We start from the raw sequence: 16,963 nt of genomic DNA, 5'->3' as shown, positions 1-16,963 counted from the left end.
ACATACTTGGGCAAGGGTGGTGCTGAGAGCTACAACTGGATATGCACGCTGTATCTTCCTCATAGGTGCTGTATCACTTGCATCCGACCTTCACCAATTTTATGACCCGTATGTTCTCCAAACAATAAGGTTTGAATTTCACCGACAGGGCGCGTGATCTTTCAACTCCGTATCGGACAGCTGTTTTGGAGCCAGAGGCGCGTGCACCACCCATGGTTGCTCACTCAGTACTAACTTAGCAAGCAGCCTTAGGGCATTCTGGGAATTTTTTCCAAGATGGCTGCCTCTCACTGGAGGTCCTAAGAGTCCATTTCATACATAACCAACCTCGCACACATTTAGAATGGTATGGAAAAATCAAAATGAGTTTTCTCGGTTGGCGCAGTTTCCCGCCGAGCGAGAATACTCGGTTGGCGCAGTTAAGTGGTTAAAATTGTATCTTGAATGAAAGAAATTAACACTTTATTGCACCGCGCAAGCGAGACCCGCACTACCCCAGGTGGGCCTCAGCGGTTCACGGGAGCGTGCGGTAATTCTGAAAAGTGTGTATTCTTTTCAACTTTGTCACCTCAATTCTCGTCCAAAGTTTCTCAATTTGGTATCATTGTGTTCGCAATAGAGGCAAAAGAGCTAAAGGCAAACGCCTAAATTTCTGGGCCACAAGACTAAAGGCAAACACCTAAATTATTGGGATCGTCTCAAAGCTCTCCAAATGTACTCTCTAGAAAGGAGACGAGAGAGAGCCCAAATAATATACATTTGGAAAATGCTGGAGGGCCAGGTCCAAAATCTACACAGTAAAGTAACAACATACTGGAGTGAATGATATGGAAGAAAATGCAAGATTGAACCAGTGAAGAGCAGAGGTGCCATAGGCACAATCAGAGAACACTGTATAAACATCAGAGGTCCGTGGTTGTTCAACGTCCTCCCAGCAACTAGAAGAAATATTGCCGGAACAACCATGGACATCTTCAAGAGAAAACTGGACTGTTTTCAAAGAGAAGTTCCAGATCAGCCGGGCTGTGGTGGGTATGTGGGCCTGCGGGCCGCTCCAAGCAACAGCCTGGTGGACCAAACTCTCACAAGTCGAGCCTGGCCTCGGGCCGGGCTTGGGGAGTAGAAGAACTCCCAGAACCCCATCAAGCAGGTATCATATAAAGTCCAAAAGCCCGGCGTACCATCCACAACAAAGAGAGAAAGTGAGTGCATGTTACCCGGGAGTGCACAAGAGCAATAAAATGTGTACACTCTTTTCACTTTTGTCACCTCAATTCCCATTCTAGGGCTTTCATTTTGGTATCATTGTGTTCACAATAGAATGTGTACACTCTTTTCACTTTTGTCACCTCAATTCCCATTCTAGGGCTTTCATTTTGGTATCATTGTGTTCACAATAGAATTCCCAACAAGAGTATATGCAGATAAAGTAAAAAATCGCAGCGCGCTCCACCCACCGACAAGATGAAAGTGGCCCAGAAAGTCCAAAAGCCAGGCGTACCACCCACAGCAAACAGAGAAAGTGACGGAGCGTAATCCCAGTGAGCGCAAATAAAATGGGTATACTGATTTCAACTTTGTTACCTCAATTCTGGACCTAGGTCTTTCATTTTGGTATCAATGTATTCACAATCAAATTCCCTACGGGAGTATATGCATATAATATGCAAAACCGCAGCGCGCCCCTCCCGAAGCCGCTGCCAATTTACTGCCGATGCAATGCTGCGTCGCTACCGGAAATGCGTCTACTAAAAAATGACACAATGCTGCGTCATTACCGAGCGAAAGTGTTAAGCTGCATCCTATTTAAGATTCTTTCAAAAAAAAAAATGAATGTGATCTCGTTCTCCCACATCCGTACAACTCCACCCCACACAACTCCACCCCAACACCCCCCACAACTCCACCCCAATACCCCCCCTACAACTCCACCCCAATACCCTCCCCTACAACTCCACCCCAATACCCCCCCTACAACTCCACCCCAATACCCCCCCTACAACTCCACCCCAATACCCCCCCTACAACTCCACTCTAATACCCCCCCTACAACTCCACCCCAATACCCCTCTATAACTCTACCCTAACACCCTTCACAACTCCACCCCACACAATCTTACCCACACACCCCATATGTATACCACATACGTCACAATAGTCCTGGAGTATGCAGCTCCAGCATGAGGAAAGGCTACGGGAATTAAACCTCATAACCCTGGAAGACACAAGAGTTCGAGGAGACATGATCATCATCTACAAAATTCTCAGAGGAATTGACAGGGTGTACAAAGATAAACTATTTATCATTGGCAGAACACGAACAAGGGGACACAGATGGAAGCTTAGTACTCAAATGGGCCACAGAGACATTAGAAAGAATTTGTTCAGTATCTGAGTAGTTAACAAATGGAATGCATTAGGCAGTGATGTGGTGAAGGCTGACTCCATACACAGTTTCAAATGTAGATTTGATTCAGCATATTAGGCTCAAGAATCTATACACCAGTTAATTAACAGTTGAGAGGCGGGACCAAAGAGCCAAAGCTCAACCCCCGCATGCATAACTATGTGAGTACAACTTGGTGAGTACCCCCCCCCCCCAATCCCACCCCTACAACATCCCCTATAAATCCACCCACTCCTCCATTCCCACTTCATCCACAACAACTTACCAACATCTCTCCCATCAAACCCACCTACACCCTCACCTTCAAACTAGTCCACATCCACCCCTCCCCCTCCCATATCCACTCCCCCTCCCACATCCAGAGAAGGGTACACACCCCAAACCCTCTCCACACTTTCTCTTAATTCATTAAAAGCAAGCTGCAGGTAAAGGATAATATTCAGAGATTGAAAATGGGGGACAGATACACGGGAAATGAAAAGGAAATGCGTGAAACATTAAACGAAAAGTTCCAAAGTGTGTTTGTACAAAATGAAATCTTCAGGGAACCAGACACAGATATGTGATCCAAATTGTCATATGAAGGAATTATTAATTGTAACTTGTGATGGAATGGAAAAGTTTTTCACCACTCTGTGAACTGTCCCATCATCTTAAGCTTGTGGACCACTTGTGTGGTCCATTTGTGTGATCTAACTTGTCATATGAGGGAATTATTAATTGTAACCTGTGATAGAATGGGAAAGTTTTCTACCAGTCTGTGAATTCTGTCCCGACATCGTAAGCAAATCTGCACATCCCCCGCTTTGGCGAACCATTGTTCGTCGAACCAGGCGAGTAAATCCGGCCTGAAAAGTGTGCGACCTAGCCGGAGATTTGTTGAATTGGGGTACGTTGAATCGCGGTTGTACTGTACTGTTACCATCTTTTGCAGATGATATTACTATTGTCATGAGAGTAGACAATATAGAGGACACAGTAAACCTCCAATCTGATGTAAATCAGGTCTTACAATGGGCCACAGTTAATAATGATATTTAATAAAAATAAGTTACAGCTCCTGTGCTATGAAAAAATGAAATTATAAAAACAAAAATCACATATATAATGCAGTTATATCACACTATAGAAAAACAATGTATAGGATTTGGGAGTAATCATGTCAGAAGACTTTTATCTTTAAAGAACACAATACGGTAATTGTCACGACAGCAAGAAAAATGACATGTTTGATAACAAGAACCTTTCAAACATGATCTGCCATATCAATGATGATACTTTTCAAGACACTAGTGCTCTTTAGGGCGGAAAATTGTTGAACAGTAACAACCCCATTCAGAGCTGGAAAATTGCTGACCTGGACATTGTGCCAAAATTCTTTACTGCTAGAATTCATTCTATAAAACATCTAAAATATTAAGACCAAGTAAAATTGTTAAATCTCTATTGTCTAGATTGCAGATAAGAGAGAGATCATAATTTACACCCGGAAAATATTAGAGGTACTGGTTCCAAATTTGCAAACAGAAATAACATCACATGAGACCAGGAGGCATGGCAGGATGTGCAAAATAGCCCCAAAATGAAAAGCTGAGGTACAATAGGAATACAGAGAGGACTCTATCAACATCCAGAACCCAAGACTTTTTAACACTCTCCCTCCTGCACATAAGAGGCATAATTGGCCGGCCACTCATAGTGTTAAAGAGAGAACTCGATAAATACCTCCAGAGGTTACATGATCAACCAGGGAGCCGGTCGGCCGAGCGGACAGCACGCTGGACTTGTGATCCTGTGGTCCTGGGTTCGATCCCGGCACCGGCGAGAAACAATGGGCAGAGTTTCTTTCACCCTATGCCCCTGTTACCTAGCAGTAAAATAGGTACCTGGGTGTTAGTCAGCTGCCACGGGCTGCTTCCTGGGGGTGGAGGCCTGGTCGAGGACCGGGCCGCGGGGACACTAAAAAGCCCCGAAATCATCTCAAGATAACCTCAAGAGGCTATGATTCATATGTCATGCTGCAAGCAACTGCATCATACGGCCTAGTTGACCAGGCCACCAACCAGGTGGCCTTATCAGAGACAGGGCCACGGAGACGTTGATCCTCGGAATCACCACAAAGTAAGGTAACCAAGGTAATCCCCCTGTACTCATTACTTCATGTATTTATTGTACCTTCTATATTCATTACAACACCCACTCCATATCCTGAGGAATGCCAGCTTGTAGATATATTTTTTTTATCACTTTCCTGCGGTTGAATCATATCTAGTTGTAAGACTGCTATCTCTTACAGGTATATCAGGATGATGATCAAAAGGGAGCTTGGGGACCCTGGGAGATGACGAGCAGTTTAAAGAAAATCTACGAGTGTCCTATATGTTACCAGAGTTTTAGCAGCAGTTCTCCTTTGCTTATTCATATTCGGAAACACACCAAGAAACCATATATTTGTCCACACTGCTCCAAAAGTTTTATGTACAATTCAATCCTTAAAGTTCATCTACGGACTCATACGGGAGAGAAGCCCTTTTCATGCCCCCACTGTGATTACAGAAGCACTCAAAGTGGTGCTCTGAAAACTCATATGAGGATTCATTCTAGAGAGCAGTCTTACACATGTTCTGACTGTTCCTATAATTCAGCAAAGTTCAGCAATCTTAAACGACATATAGCTGAGCAACATCTGTAGTTTTTACTGAATTACCTTGTGTGAAGCATACTTATATGTACTGTACTCAGTTAATAGCTTAAAAAAAAAGATTAGAAGTTTTAATATAAATACACACAAATAAAAGTACATACGAATAAGTGAGGTACAGTATATATTTCAAAATTTGTGATTACATAAAAAGAATGACTATTGAACACATTTGCAATAATCATGAATTTAATTTTGTAATAAAAAGATTGGTATCAGAAATGGGAACATTTTCTGGGGGAAGCACCTTCGGCTCCCCTGAGCTATCCAGGCTGATATGAACATATTTGGGCCTGGCATCAGTCAAAGCGAATGGAGTTCTAGGCCTACTGGGTTTAACAGTAGGACTGTTAATATAGAAAGTCCATAAGATCTAACATGAAATATTGTAGTTCACTAGAAGGGAGGATACGGCCTTTGTAAAGTGGTAGGGAGTTGGTAGTGACCTGACTGGCTAGAGAGGGTCACCCCCCCATAGCGATGTGAGCTCATAATGTAGAAATGGCAGCACCACAGACTCCCCTGTGTCAAGTCATCCAACTAGGTGAATAATGAAAGGTATTACAGAATTAGTAGGAATTATCAATCGGGGTTAAGTACTTATGTTAAAATTAACGTCAATTGAGAATAATGAATAAGTCTTGTATGTTATCAAAGAAGCATTTGACTTCATTAAGATCTGAATATAGGTAAGACATATTTCGTCACTGGAAAATAGGTACTATCAACTTGTTTGTTAATTCCTGTAAATTAATGAAATGCAAGGGCTATTGAATATTGTAATTAGCCTGGCTCTCATATCTAGATTATTCCCAATTGTTTTGGGATAATAAGTCACCATTAGGATTTTTAGTTAGTAATCTTCAAAGATTAATTTGGCAATTGAGCTAGGTTCAGCCTCACACAAGGTCAGTGTGGAGAGGTTAGTCAGTGTGGGCTGTTTATCAACTGGGTTCGGACTGATCCCCTGGAGTCACGGCAGAACATTGAGGCCTGACTGATATTTTAAGGTATCTCTGTCTTGAGTTTATTATAATGTAGAAATCCACATTAATTGTAGTTAATTACCAATTGCCTCAGTTAGGAAAATGTTCGGTTAGGAAGTGTTTCGATAGTTTTATTAATTTTTATTTTCAGTGTTAATCTTTGATTTAATAAATCTTTTATTGAATTTATGGTGTTTAGTAGAATTTCCTCCAACGTTTATTTTACATTGCTGTTAGCCTTGAGCCCATGCGTGAGACTAGGCTCCCTCTGCAAGCCTACAAGCAGTTATTTAATACCTCAGATAATCCCTTTGTACTTTGATTTAATTCCCACACTTAACATAAATCTTATCCCTCCTTTCTGAATAACTGAGGATACATTTTCGGGGTTTTATACCTAATTCACGGTATCCTGCTTCACTGTCAATTGGGGGAATTACTCAGTGGGTAGCAGGTGGTGGCGGCGTAATTCAGAGTTTGCAGTGTAGCATAGAAGGGTACAGTATCTTCGAGCCATGATATCTAAACGGTCGAACGTTCTTAAATCTTGAGGAGTTGAACTGAAGGTTACACAGTAGAACTCTGGTTTCTGTATATTTACTTAATAATGACCAGCATTTAACCAGTAAGTGAGGGTAAAGGCTGGCCCCTGTTATACGGGGACCGCGAGCCAGGACTTGGCCCCCCTTAGAGAAGCACGAGGAGCAATGGCATATAGAAATCCCCCGTGTGGTTGGAAGCATTCTATGTCTTCCATTGACCAGGTCAGGCACCCAGAAAGGTAGGAGCCCCAAAACAAACCCTATCTGGTTAAAATATTGCTACTGAAAGCCGAACTGTTGGACAGAACTCCCCAAACGAAAAATGAGCATACCATCACAAGTGTCACCGCGCTGCTGTCTGCACAGTTCCCCTCATCCCAGGAGGGGGATGGGAGAGCTCCAGCCCCCCTGTGCTGGCTATCCAACCCATCAGTTCTGTGGCTAATGTGAGACCTTGTGGTTGTTCAACTCTGACTCCAGATTCTATTCAGTGCTGTGCCTTGAGGTGTGAACGTGCCCTGTGGTGGTGTGCGAGCCAGGAGTATTTTCACCAGTGCTGAATGCACCTAGGGTTACCTTCCATAGGTGCCCTGTAAGTACTGCCCTTGTGGCTTGGGGGTTATCTTCCACAAGTTGCTTGGGGGGCTACCTCCGTTGAGGTCTTTTACTGCGCAGTAACTGCCCACCCTTAGAGTCTGCTGGGATGTTTCATGCGCCTCTGTTTGCCCCTGGGTAGAAGGTGGTTTCATAGCTGGTCTAAATTGGTTCAACACAACACAACAAGGGCAGGCCCTACCCCTGCCCTTTGTTGTTGTTGTAAGGTACTGTGCAGCTGTTCTTCATCTGATAAAGCAGCCGGCTCTGTTCCATCTGGGTACATTGTACTCGTACAGGGTTTTTCTTTTATTTTTGTTTTCTGCCTGGCGGACAGTCTGCCCTTGGTGTTATTGCCACTTATATATATTGTATTCTTTGTGGTTCTTTACTAGGTCCCTGTGAGTATGTATACATCACAGGGGTTCAGCTATTAGCTGTTTGCTTGGTAGTTTGGGGTGCCAGTTACCAGTACCTTGCCTGGGTTTCCCTTAGCAGAGCATCTAACGGCCCTGGAAAAACCCCACTGGGGTTCAGTGGCAGGGGGAGCTTGAAGGACGACTCAGCCTCAGGTCCTGATGTTGAAGTTCCTGGGGCAGGGGAGGGGTTGACTTGGGGGCTTGGGCCCCATTTGACCCCACCTGGGATTTGGTACCCTCTGAGCAGAGCTTGTTGTTGAAGGGGGTGGGTTTTCTTTAACCCCCCCCCCCCCTCCTGCTTGTACAAGGTTGATAAGGCGTCAATCCCTTCCTGGATTCGGTTCTGGGCTCCCCTGGGTACTTCGGTTCCTTCTTTCTGGAGGTTTTCGACCTCCCGTATACCACCGCATGAGGTGGTATGAGGAGGACCAGTTTTCGACTGGGCATCAGAAAATAACATGATGTTTAACAGTGATAAATTCCAGGTACTCAGGTACGGTAAAAATGAGGACCTTAAACATAATACAGAGTACAAAACACAATCAAATGTACCCATAGTAGGAAAACAGCATGTGAAGGATTTGAGAATAATAATGTCTAACGACCTAACGTTTAAGGAGCATAACCAAGCAAATATTGCGACAGCCAGAAAAATGATAGGATGGATTACGAGAACTTTCAAATCCAGGGATCCCATCACAATGGTTGTACTCTTCAAGTCACTTGTGTTGTCCCGTCTTGAGTACTGCTCAGTACTCACTTCCCCCTTCAGAGCAGGAGGGATTGCTGAAATAGAGGGAATACAGAGAACATATACGGCACGCATAGACGCAATAAAGCACCTAAATTATTGGGATCGTCTCAAAGCCCTCCAAATGTACTCACTAGAAAGAAGACGAGAGAGATATCAAATAATATACACCTGAAAGATACTGGAGGGCCAAGTACCTAATCTACACAGTAAAATAACAACGTACTTGAGTGAACGATATGGAAGAAAATGCAGAATAGAACCAGTGAAGAGCAGAGGTGCCATAGGCACAATCAGAGAACACTGTATAAACATCGGAGGTCCGCGGTTGTTCAACACCCTCCCAGCAAGCATAAGAAATATTGCCGGAACAACCGTGGACATCTTCAAGAGGAAACTAGATTTATTCCTGCAAGGAGTGCCGGACCAACCGGGCTGTGGTGGGTATGTGGGCCTGCGGGCCGCTCCAAGCAACAGCCTAGTGGACCAAACTCTCACAAGTCAGAGGCCAGGCTTGGGGAGTAGAAGAACTCCCAGAACCCCACCAACCAGGTATCAACTAGGTGCAGGAGGCCATTGTGGCTTACCTCCTGCGCGACCTGGATTCCGCCTCGATAATTAATCCTGCCTCTTTTGAGTTCGGTTTTTCTTTTCCTTATTTGGTTCATTACAACATTCCGCAGTCATCCTGGTTGGTAGATTGTCCATCTTTTTGTTGGGAGGCATACGTTCTGTTGGTCCTGCACGCTTGAATAGCAAGAGCCCTTACTGTTGTACAGGTTTACCTGAGGGTTGAGTTTGAGTACCTCGATGCAAGTTTGTTTGCCCCTGCCCTTCCTCAGGATGCCGGTCTTGTTCAGCTTAACATGTAGGTTCCCTCCCTTTCAGCTGCCCTGGTAACTGAGGACTAGTGCACCCATGTCCATTTGACTGTGGTCTTGCATTTCTTTTCCCCCTTCTCGAGCCGTCTTCAAACTGGCTTGAGGAGGATGTGGAGGTGCTTGGGGCCGATCCTGGGTCTGGTGTGCTGATCTCGGCGGTGCGGCCATCACCTGCTCCATTGAAGCTGTTTGTGCCGAATCTGCGAGAGGCGGTGTCTCTGTTCTCTGCTTCTGGTCTTGCATGCTGGCAGGCAGTGCTCGCTCAGTTTGTAAAATCTGCGTAGGTCCTGGCTCTTAGGTTTTCTATGCCTTTTTGTCCTTTGCTGTTTGCAGAGTCTGCAGTGGTGTTGTATCTACAAGTAGCCTCTTCTAGTTGGAGGTACAAAACAGTACAAAACCCAAGAGAGGCAGAGAGAGCAAAAGGCCACCAATGAAATATTTTTTCTCCTATGCAAAATCAAGATAAAAAACCACATCTAGTATTGGGCCCCTGCAAAAGGGAGATGGAACTTTTACCTATGAGAACAAAGAAATGAGCGAGATACCGAAAAAGCAGTATGACTCTGTTTTCAGCGAACCACTAAACACACTAAAGATTGATAACCCAAATGAATTTTTCATGGATATGATACCAGCATCAAATCATATATCAGATGTCACCCTATCCCCACTGGATTTTGAAAAAGCCATAAACAGTATGCCTATGCACTCTGCACCAGGCCCCTGATTCTTTGAACTCCATATTCATCAAGAACTGTAAAAAAAAAACACTCGCAGGCCCTTCACATTCTTTGGAGACAGTCTAAATACTGGCGTTATCCCTGACAAACTAACAACAGCAGAGATAACACTACTCCAAAAAGGAGGAAATAAGGCAGAGGCAAAAAATTACAGACCGAAAAGACTAACATTACACATAAAAATGCAATGAGAGAGTACTAAGAGATGTAAGATCACAAAATACCTGGAATTCTAGCATCTCCATAACCCCGGACAACATGGTTTCAACATGGCAAGAGCATGGCGCTCTTGCCTGTCACAGTTGCTGGACCACAATGACATGGCATTAGATGGCATGGAAGACAAACAAAACGCTGATGTAATTTACACAGATTTCGCAAAAGCCTTCAACAAATGTGACCATGGTGTTATTGTACATAAAATGCGTTCAAAAGGACGTGATGCATCAAATGAACAAATTCACAAAGGCCGTGACGAGGATTTGAACCTGTGTCCGGGAGCATCCCAGACACTGCCTTAATCGACTGAGCTACGACAGGGTAAAAGGGTTGAAACCGAAGTTCTACTGAACTTACTGGATCCCGTAGCCTCTCCGAGACACAAACCAGGCTTTTACACAACACCCCCCCCTGCACCCGAGCTATGTCAACAGGCCGTTCTCCCTCTTCGCCCTTACATCATCACACACAGAGATCACACACAAAGATCACAATGGCCTGTTGACATAGCTCTGATCGGAGCGGTGATCGCTCTGCTCATAAGTCGGCTTCTCATAAGGGGCATCAGCCCTTTCGCAGTTTGTCCCATTGACCGGGCAATGGGGGGGAGGCTCGCACTGTTTGCTCATGCCTGGTCCCAAGTTTCGTGGGCTTTTTGGGTCGTTTCTTGTGGCCTGCAGTGGCATTGGGTGGCCCCTCCTCCTCCAGGGGGTTTGAGGCTGGCAGGGCAGACTACTTCTCCTGCGCTCTGTCGGGTCATCTTTAACCATTAACTGTGCAACACATCATATGACATGTTGAATAACTTACCCAAAATTGAGCATCACGTCATATAACGTGTTGGTGTACTACGCGAGATTTAAATGTCTCACGGAGCCATGGGGTTCACCTCACCTTCATCAGGGCTCTTGTAAACAGACACCATTTTTTTTTTTTAAATCGTGGGCAACATTCCTGGGTGTTAGGAGCTCAGTACTGAGTGAGCCACCAAGGCTGGCGCACGCAGTATGAGCTCACAGCACTGCTGTTCAGCTTGTGTCCACAGCATCACCTAAAAATGTCAAAATATATAAGTACATACTGTTATTTAGCGATGATAGTATTACAGAAGACCCCTGACTGTGATAAAAATGTCCAGGATTCTGATAATAGTAGGATTATTGTGATAATTAGCGCTGTAGTGGGAGGAGTAAGCTTGGTGGGGAGGGAGGTAGCATTATCTTCTGACTCGTGTAACCACCTTTTACTGTCTGGATTCACTATACCAGCTTAGTCGTTCGCTATGGTGAACAAAACATGCAGATACTTATATATAACGTCTATATATAGCAAATAAAAGCAAAAAACAGTATGGTGGGAAGAGAAGGTTGGTGAGGTAGGGAGGAAGTTGCAGCCAGTGGCATGCTAGCTGGTGTGTGGTGGTCATTCCTTGCAGCTGTTTGACTCAGCATACCAACTTAGTGATTCCTTATGGTGAACATAAATGGAGATACTTATATATAATGTGTGTATATAGGATAATAACACCACAACAGTATACTTGTAAGAGGCATGTTAGTACGTCTGGCCTTGAACCAGTGACAATGGAAGGGAGGGAGGGAGGCAGCATGAGTTGTGTGTGGCCACCTGTTACTGTCTGCCGTCACCATGCAAGATTAGTGGTTCACTATGGGGAAACACAAATGTAGATACTTATATATAACCTGTGTATATAGTGTAATAACCGACAAAGTATTTGTTCACTGTTTTATGAACATAATAATTGAAATCAATAATTTGCATACCATAATTTTGCGTACAGTGTTGATTCACACATTTTATTATATAAATATATTGCACTACACATTACTGAATAATATTAGAGTAAAAAAACTAAGAAAAAATCAGAGACATTGAAATAATTAGGTAATTATATCTTTGTGGCAACCCCCTGCCTGACAGCTGGGTCAAAGCAGAACTCCCCCGACGCAGTTTTTCTTCATACTTCTTTTACATATCCTCAATTATCTCTAACCTGCCAAGAGCACCTCCTTTCCTTATATGTTGTGGTGAGAATCCTTTGAAACCATCATCTGTTGGTGTGTTTACATTCCCTGTGGTGATGGCGGCGACCATCTTTTGATGGCTGCCGCCATCACAAAGTAATCACAATTGGTGTGATTACTTTGGTGCTTAAGGTGTGATTTCCGGTGTACTGCTACATGCATGTCATCCATGGGACTCAGGACTTTGACTCATGTGTTTATTCTGTTTCCTTGGTTTTTTGTTATACCAATCATCTCAACAGGTTTGCAGTGCTGTTTGCCTTTTGAAATATATCCTGTGGTGGATATTCAGGCTTGTGGATTCGTGATATCAATTCAGGGTTTGTTGTTTTGGTATTTGATTTGTATCCCTCGGCAGCACCAGGCATCCATGGTGTTAAGTCTGTTAACAGTGCACTTATCTCTCCGGAGTTCCTGGCTTCTCCTCCTCCCTCTCCCATGGTAAGCCTGTCTTCTGTTTGTTCTCTATGGTGAGGTAACTCTGTCAGCCATTTAGGGACACTTTCCAAGAAATCCAACATTGAATGTAATGAAACACTGGGAGCCGGTGGCTGAGTGGACAGAACACTAGTCACGTGATCCTGTGGTCCTGGGTTCGATCCTGGGCGCTGGCGAGAGACAATAGGCAGAGTATCTTTCACCCTGATGCCCCTGTTACCTAGCAGTAAATAGGTACCCTGGGAGTTTGTCAGCTGTCATGGGCTGCTTCCTGGGGGTGTAGGCCTGGTCGAGGACCAGGCCGCAGGGACACTAAGCCCCGAAATCATTTCAAGATAACCTCTTTCTTGCAGGTTTCTTGGTGGCTCCCTGATGTCACCCTTACCCTGCTTCGCGTGGTATTCATTGATTATTTCTTGGGTGGCGGGTAAATGATTGGGGTGATTGGAGTGTTGTTACTATTAGTTGGATCTAGGCAAAGAGTCAGTGCATAGTTTACATCAGGGTTGCAAATATTGTCCATGCCATAACTTGTTTTGGTCCACCACCTTTCTGATAGTTATTCCTTCAATTCTGTGGAGGTCCTGTATTTCCACACTCCCTTTTCTGAGGAGGGGGGGGGGGCAGATTCTGGGTCTGGTCTTTGGCAGGCACACATGAAGCATTAGAGCCTGATAAAGTACCCAAGGGTTGGAAGTCACCAAGTGGGTAGCTCAGGAGCCCAACAGAAAGAGGCATTTCTTTACATTCATTGATGGAATTTTAACTGTGTTGAACTAACTTTGACAAAAAATAAACAAATTTTACCTAATATTGTATATATAATATCATTACACTGTTGTCTCTTGCAGGTAGGTGTTGCTGATCATATGCTCAGGGAGAAAGGAAGTGGGATCAACACAACTGCTACAAATGAAAGCTACACTGATCCAAAATATTTTAGGAATATTGCTGGAAGTTCTTCTTTGCCGAGTAGTCAAAGGCATCCTAGGAAGCCCTTTGTGTGTCAGATATGTTCCAAAGGTTTTGTACATAAATCTCTAATGAAAATCCATCTTCGAAGTCATACAGGAGAAAAACCATATTCGTGTCCACACTGTGTTTACAGAAGCACTCGAAGTGGTGTTTTGAAAAATCACATTCGTACTCATACTCAAGAAAAACCTTACCCTTGTCCTCATTGTTCTTATTGTTCTGCTCGTCTTTCTACTTTGAAGAAACATTTATATAGACATCACCAGCAATGTCTTTGATTATGCTTGGGTATAAATAAAAAAAACATATACAGTACATCTCAGTATACTTAAAAGAAATGTTTGTAACTGAGAATTAATCAGCTTACTGTTTTACAAAAGAATAAACAGTGCACAAACAAAAACAGAAACACACTAATATATATATATATATATATATATATATATATATATATATATATATATATATATATATATATACATATACATATACATATACATATACACGACCAAGCTTGAATGGTCCCCAAGTCAATATGCAACTGAAAACTCCACACCTCAGAAGGATTTGAACCCAGATAGCCAGGAGCGCTATGCACCTTGGCGTATCTGGTACCTTAAATCAATAAGCAAAATGTTAAACAAACATAATTGTAAACCAGTAATAAATAAATAACCATGCAGCAAGACGCTGCATAAATTGCGGGAATAATTAGCTGAAGTAACTAAACGTAAATGCAGGGCCAGTATAATCTTAAAGCGAGAGGCAAGGGGGGGAGGGGTTGGCCCGTACACTGCGCCTATCACATCCTAGCCGAGTTACTTAATAACTTAATGGCAAACAATTGTTAAACAATCACAATTGCAAAACCAGTAAGAGTAAATAACATGCAGCTTGAGCCTGCATAAATTGCAGTAATAAATTGAGGTAAATTAATGGTACGCAATACCAAGATAATCTTAAAGTCAAAGGCGTGAGGTCTGTCTGTGTTTTTTAAATGATGCTGTTTGTCGACCGAATTGTATTTGTGCTGCTTTTTCAGCCATGTTCCCCCCTTTTTATCTCTTTTTTTTTATTTGTTCTCAACTCATTTTATTCTCTATGCTCAATTAGTATTAAGCTTTAGTCATTTAAAGTTTTTCATGCCCGAAACGCTTTGCGTAATAGTGGTTTTATTCATTGTATGTGCTAGCCCTATCTATTAATCCATCACTCTTTGTAAAATCTCTTGTATGTATGTACCTTACCTAAATAAACATAAACATTTCATTTGATTTTGTAACTCAGGAACTAGCACAACCTAGGTTACTTTACTTAACTCAATACAAGAAGCAAGAGTTTTAATAAGTTAATAAAACATGCACGAGGGCAATGCATAAATTGTAATAATAAATTGCAGAGAGAAACAAATCGTAGTTGCAAGCCCAAGATAATGTAAAAGCAAGAGGCTTGGGCCCGCAACACGGCAACTGGCACAACCCAGCTGACTTTACCTAAACTCAATGGCGATAAGCAAATTAAACATACATAATTGAGAACCCGGGTTAAGGAAGAAACAGGAAGCCTGGACAAATCATGAATTGCAGAACAAGCTGCTGAGGGAAGTCAAAACGTGGTTGCACGTCCAGGGTGTAAACTTAAAGCCAGGGGCTTGAGCAATGCTAAAAAATTTTAAATAAATTGCGAGGCATAACACATCGTAACTGAAAGTTCAATAATATAAAAATTTATATAGCCAGCGTTTAGAGTAGAGTCAACAACAGCACTAAATAGGAGCTGACTTGAGCATTAAATGTCCTGGAATAACAATAACAGCACTACCCAATATATAAACATAGGCATGGGGCGAAAGCAAGGTAAAATTACAGGAAATATTGTAGCGTGAGGAAGCACGCCATGACTAACAGTCAGACTGTAAAGAAGCACTTATATGAAGAACATAAATAAATAATAATTAACGGCTACAAAATAAGTCGCCCAAGCGGCAGACCTCACGTCGACTGGGTGAGGGAGCTTAAGGTACAGGGCTGAGCAGCAGATGGGGGTGGTGGGGGGTGGGGGGGTGGACAGGCCTCCTCCCGATTGTGCTTCGAATAACAGCCACCTACTGGAAAAAACCCAGTGCCCCAGAACAACACCGAGGGTCACCTCCCCCTCTAGGTCCACTGCACCTGCATTTGGTCACCAAGGCTGAACCAACAGGCGTGCTTCAGGGGCGCGCCAGGCGCGCCACAGAGGGACCTTGCCGAGCAACCACGGCTGAGCGCCCCGGAGAGAAGCAGCTAGGCCTTCCGGCTCGGCCAGGGAGGGAGGAAACACCTAGGGGACGTTACTGTGTGCACTGGTGTTACTGTGTGCACTGGCGTTACTGTGTGCACTGGTGCTACTGTGTGCACTGATGTGCTGGTGTCCTGGTTGTGTCTGCTGACGTACCTCGGCAGTATGTGTTGCATCATCTTGCACCAGGCTCTGGCTTGCAGGACCTCCACTTGATGGACTCTGCCGTTGCAGGATTTGGAGGATTTGTTCCTGAGTCTTCTTAATCTGGCAGAGGGCTTTCTCAAGTTCTGTCTGCTTTTGCAATATTTGGTGGACTACTGGATGAGCTCTTATCATGCGATCTAATATTGTTGTAACACAAACCTGAGTGACGACCTCCTGGGGTTCAGGAGTGCCTGGAGGGGGAGGCAGATGGGAGACAGTGGAGGGGTCTGATTCATTGGTATGGGTTTGGAGGTTCGCCTTGGATACAAATATTCATGGAGATATGGAATGGAAACAACAGTTGATCAGCGAAGTTGCAGAATCTGTGGTGAGAGTGATGGACACCGCCTTGACCACTATCTACGTGAATGTGAACACCTGAGAGAAATCAGAAATATGTGCAGAATAATAAACCCCACATTGTTTGAGTTAGGAAAACACTATTTGTCAAATATTGATACTGTTCTTAAAAGATTTCCCCATTTTGCACCCGCAAGATAACGTAAGCTTTTAAGGGTTGATAGATGTTAATCTTCTTGTTTGAGGAGCTGTTCACTTGAGACAGTTAAGCAAGTCCCAGCTGTGTCTGGGTACAAGTGACAGGATGAACAACCCAGTGGGTTTTCTTCCTATTGGGGAGTGTGGTACATGCTGCTATGGCGGTGTGTCCACTCACAAGATGAGTGGCGCTGCCCAATAAACTCGCCCCTCGGGGCAAAATTTAAATTTACCTAGGGGGCACAACACGTACCACAAGGGACACGGCGTTGGGCAACGCCAA

General features: G+C 43.7%; 1 protein-coding gene across 9 annotated transcripts in view; it reads left to right on the top strand.

Moving 5' to 3' along the window:
- LOC123775282 (zinc finger and BTB domain-containing protein 14) overlaps positions 1 to 14,967 on the top strand; it is a 52,254-nt gene extending 37,287 nt beyond the window's left edge. For 3 of the 9 annotated variants that reach the window (XM_045770285.2, XM_045770281.2, XM_069311599.1), the window contains exon 6: positions 13,575 to 14,712. In XM_045770285.2, coding sequence (XP_045626241.1) covers positions 13,575 to 13,976 — 402 coding nt within the window. In that variant the 3' untranslated portion in view covers positions 13,977 to 14,712. Of the gene's footprint in view, positions 1 to 4,703; positions 6,282 to 13,574 lie in introns of those variants that run through there. The other 6 variants (XM_045770291.2, XM_045770283.2, XM_045770288.2 and 3 more) reach the window with 5 other exon arrangements.
- Positions 14,968 to 16,963: the final 1,996 nt, after the last annotated feature.

Source organism: Procambarus clarkii, chromosome 70 (genome assembly GCF_040958095.1).
Source record: "Procambarus clarkii isolate CNS0578487 chromosome 70, FALCON_Pclarkii_2.0, whole genome shotgun sequence".
Lineage (NCBI taxonomy): Eukaryota > Metazoa > Arthropoda > Malacostraca > Decapoda > Cambaridae > Procambarus > Procambarus clarkii.
This window is presented reverse-complemented; position numbering and strand designations above follow the sequence as displayed.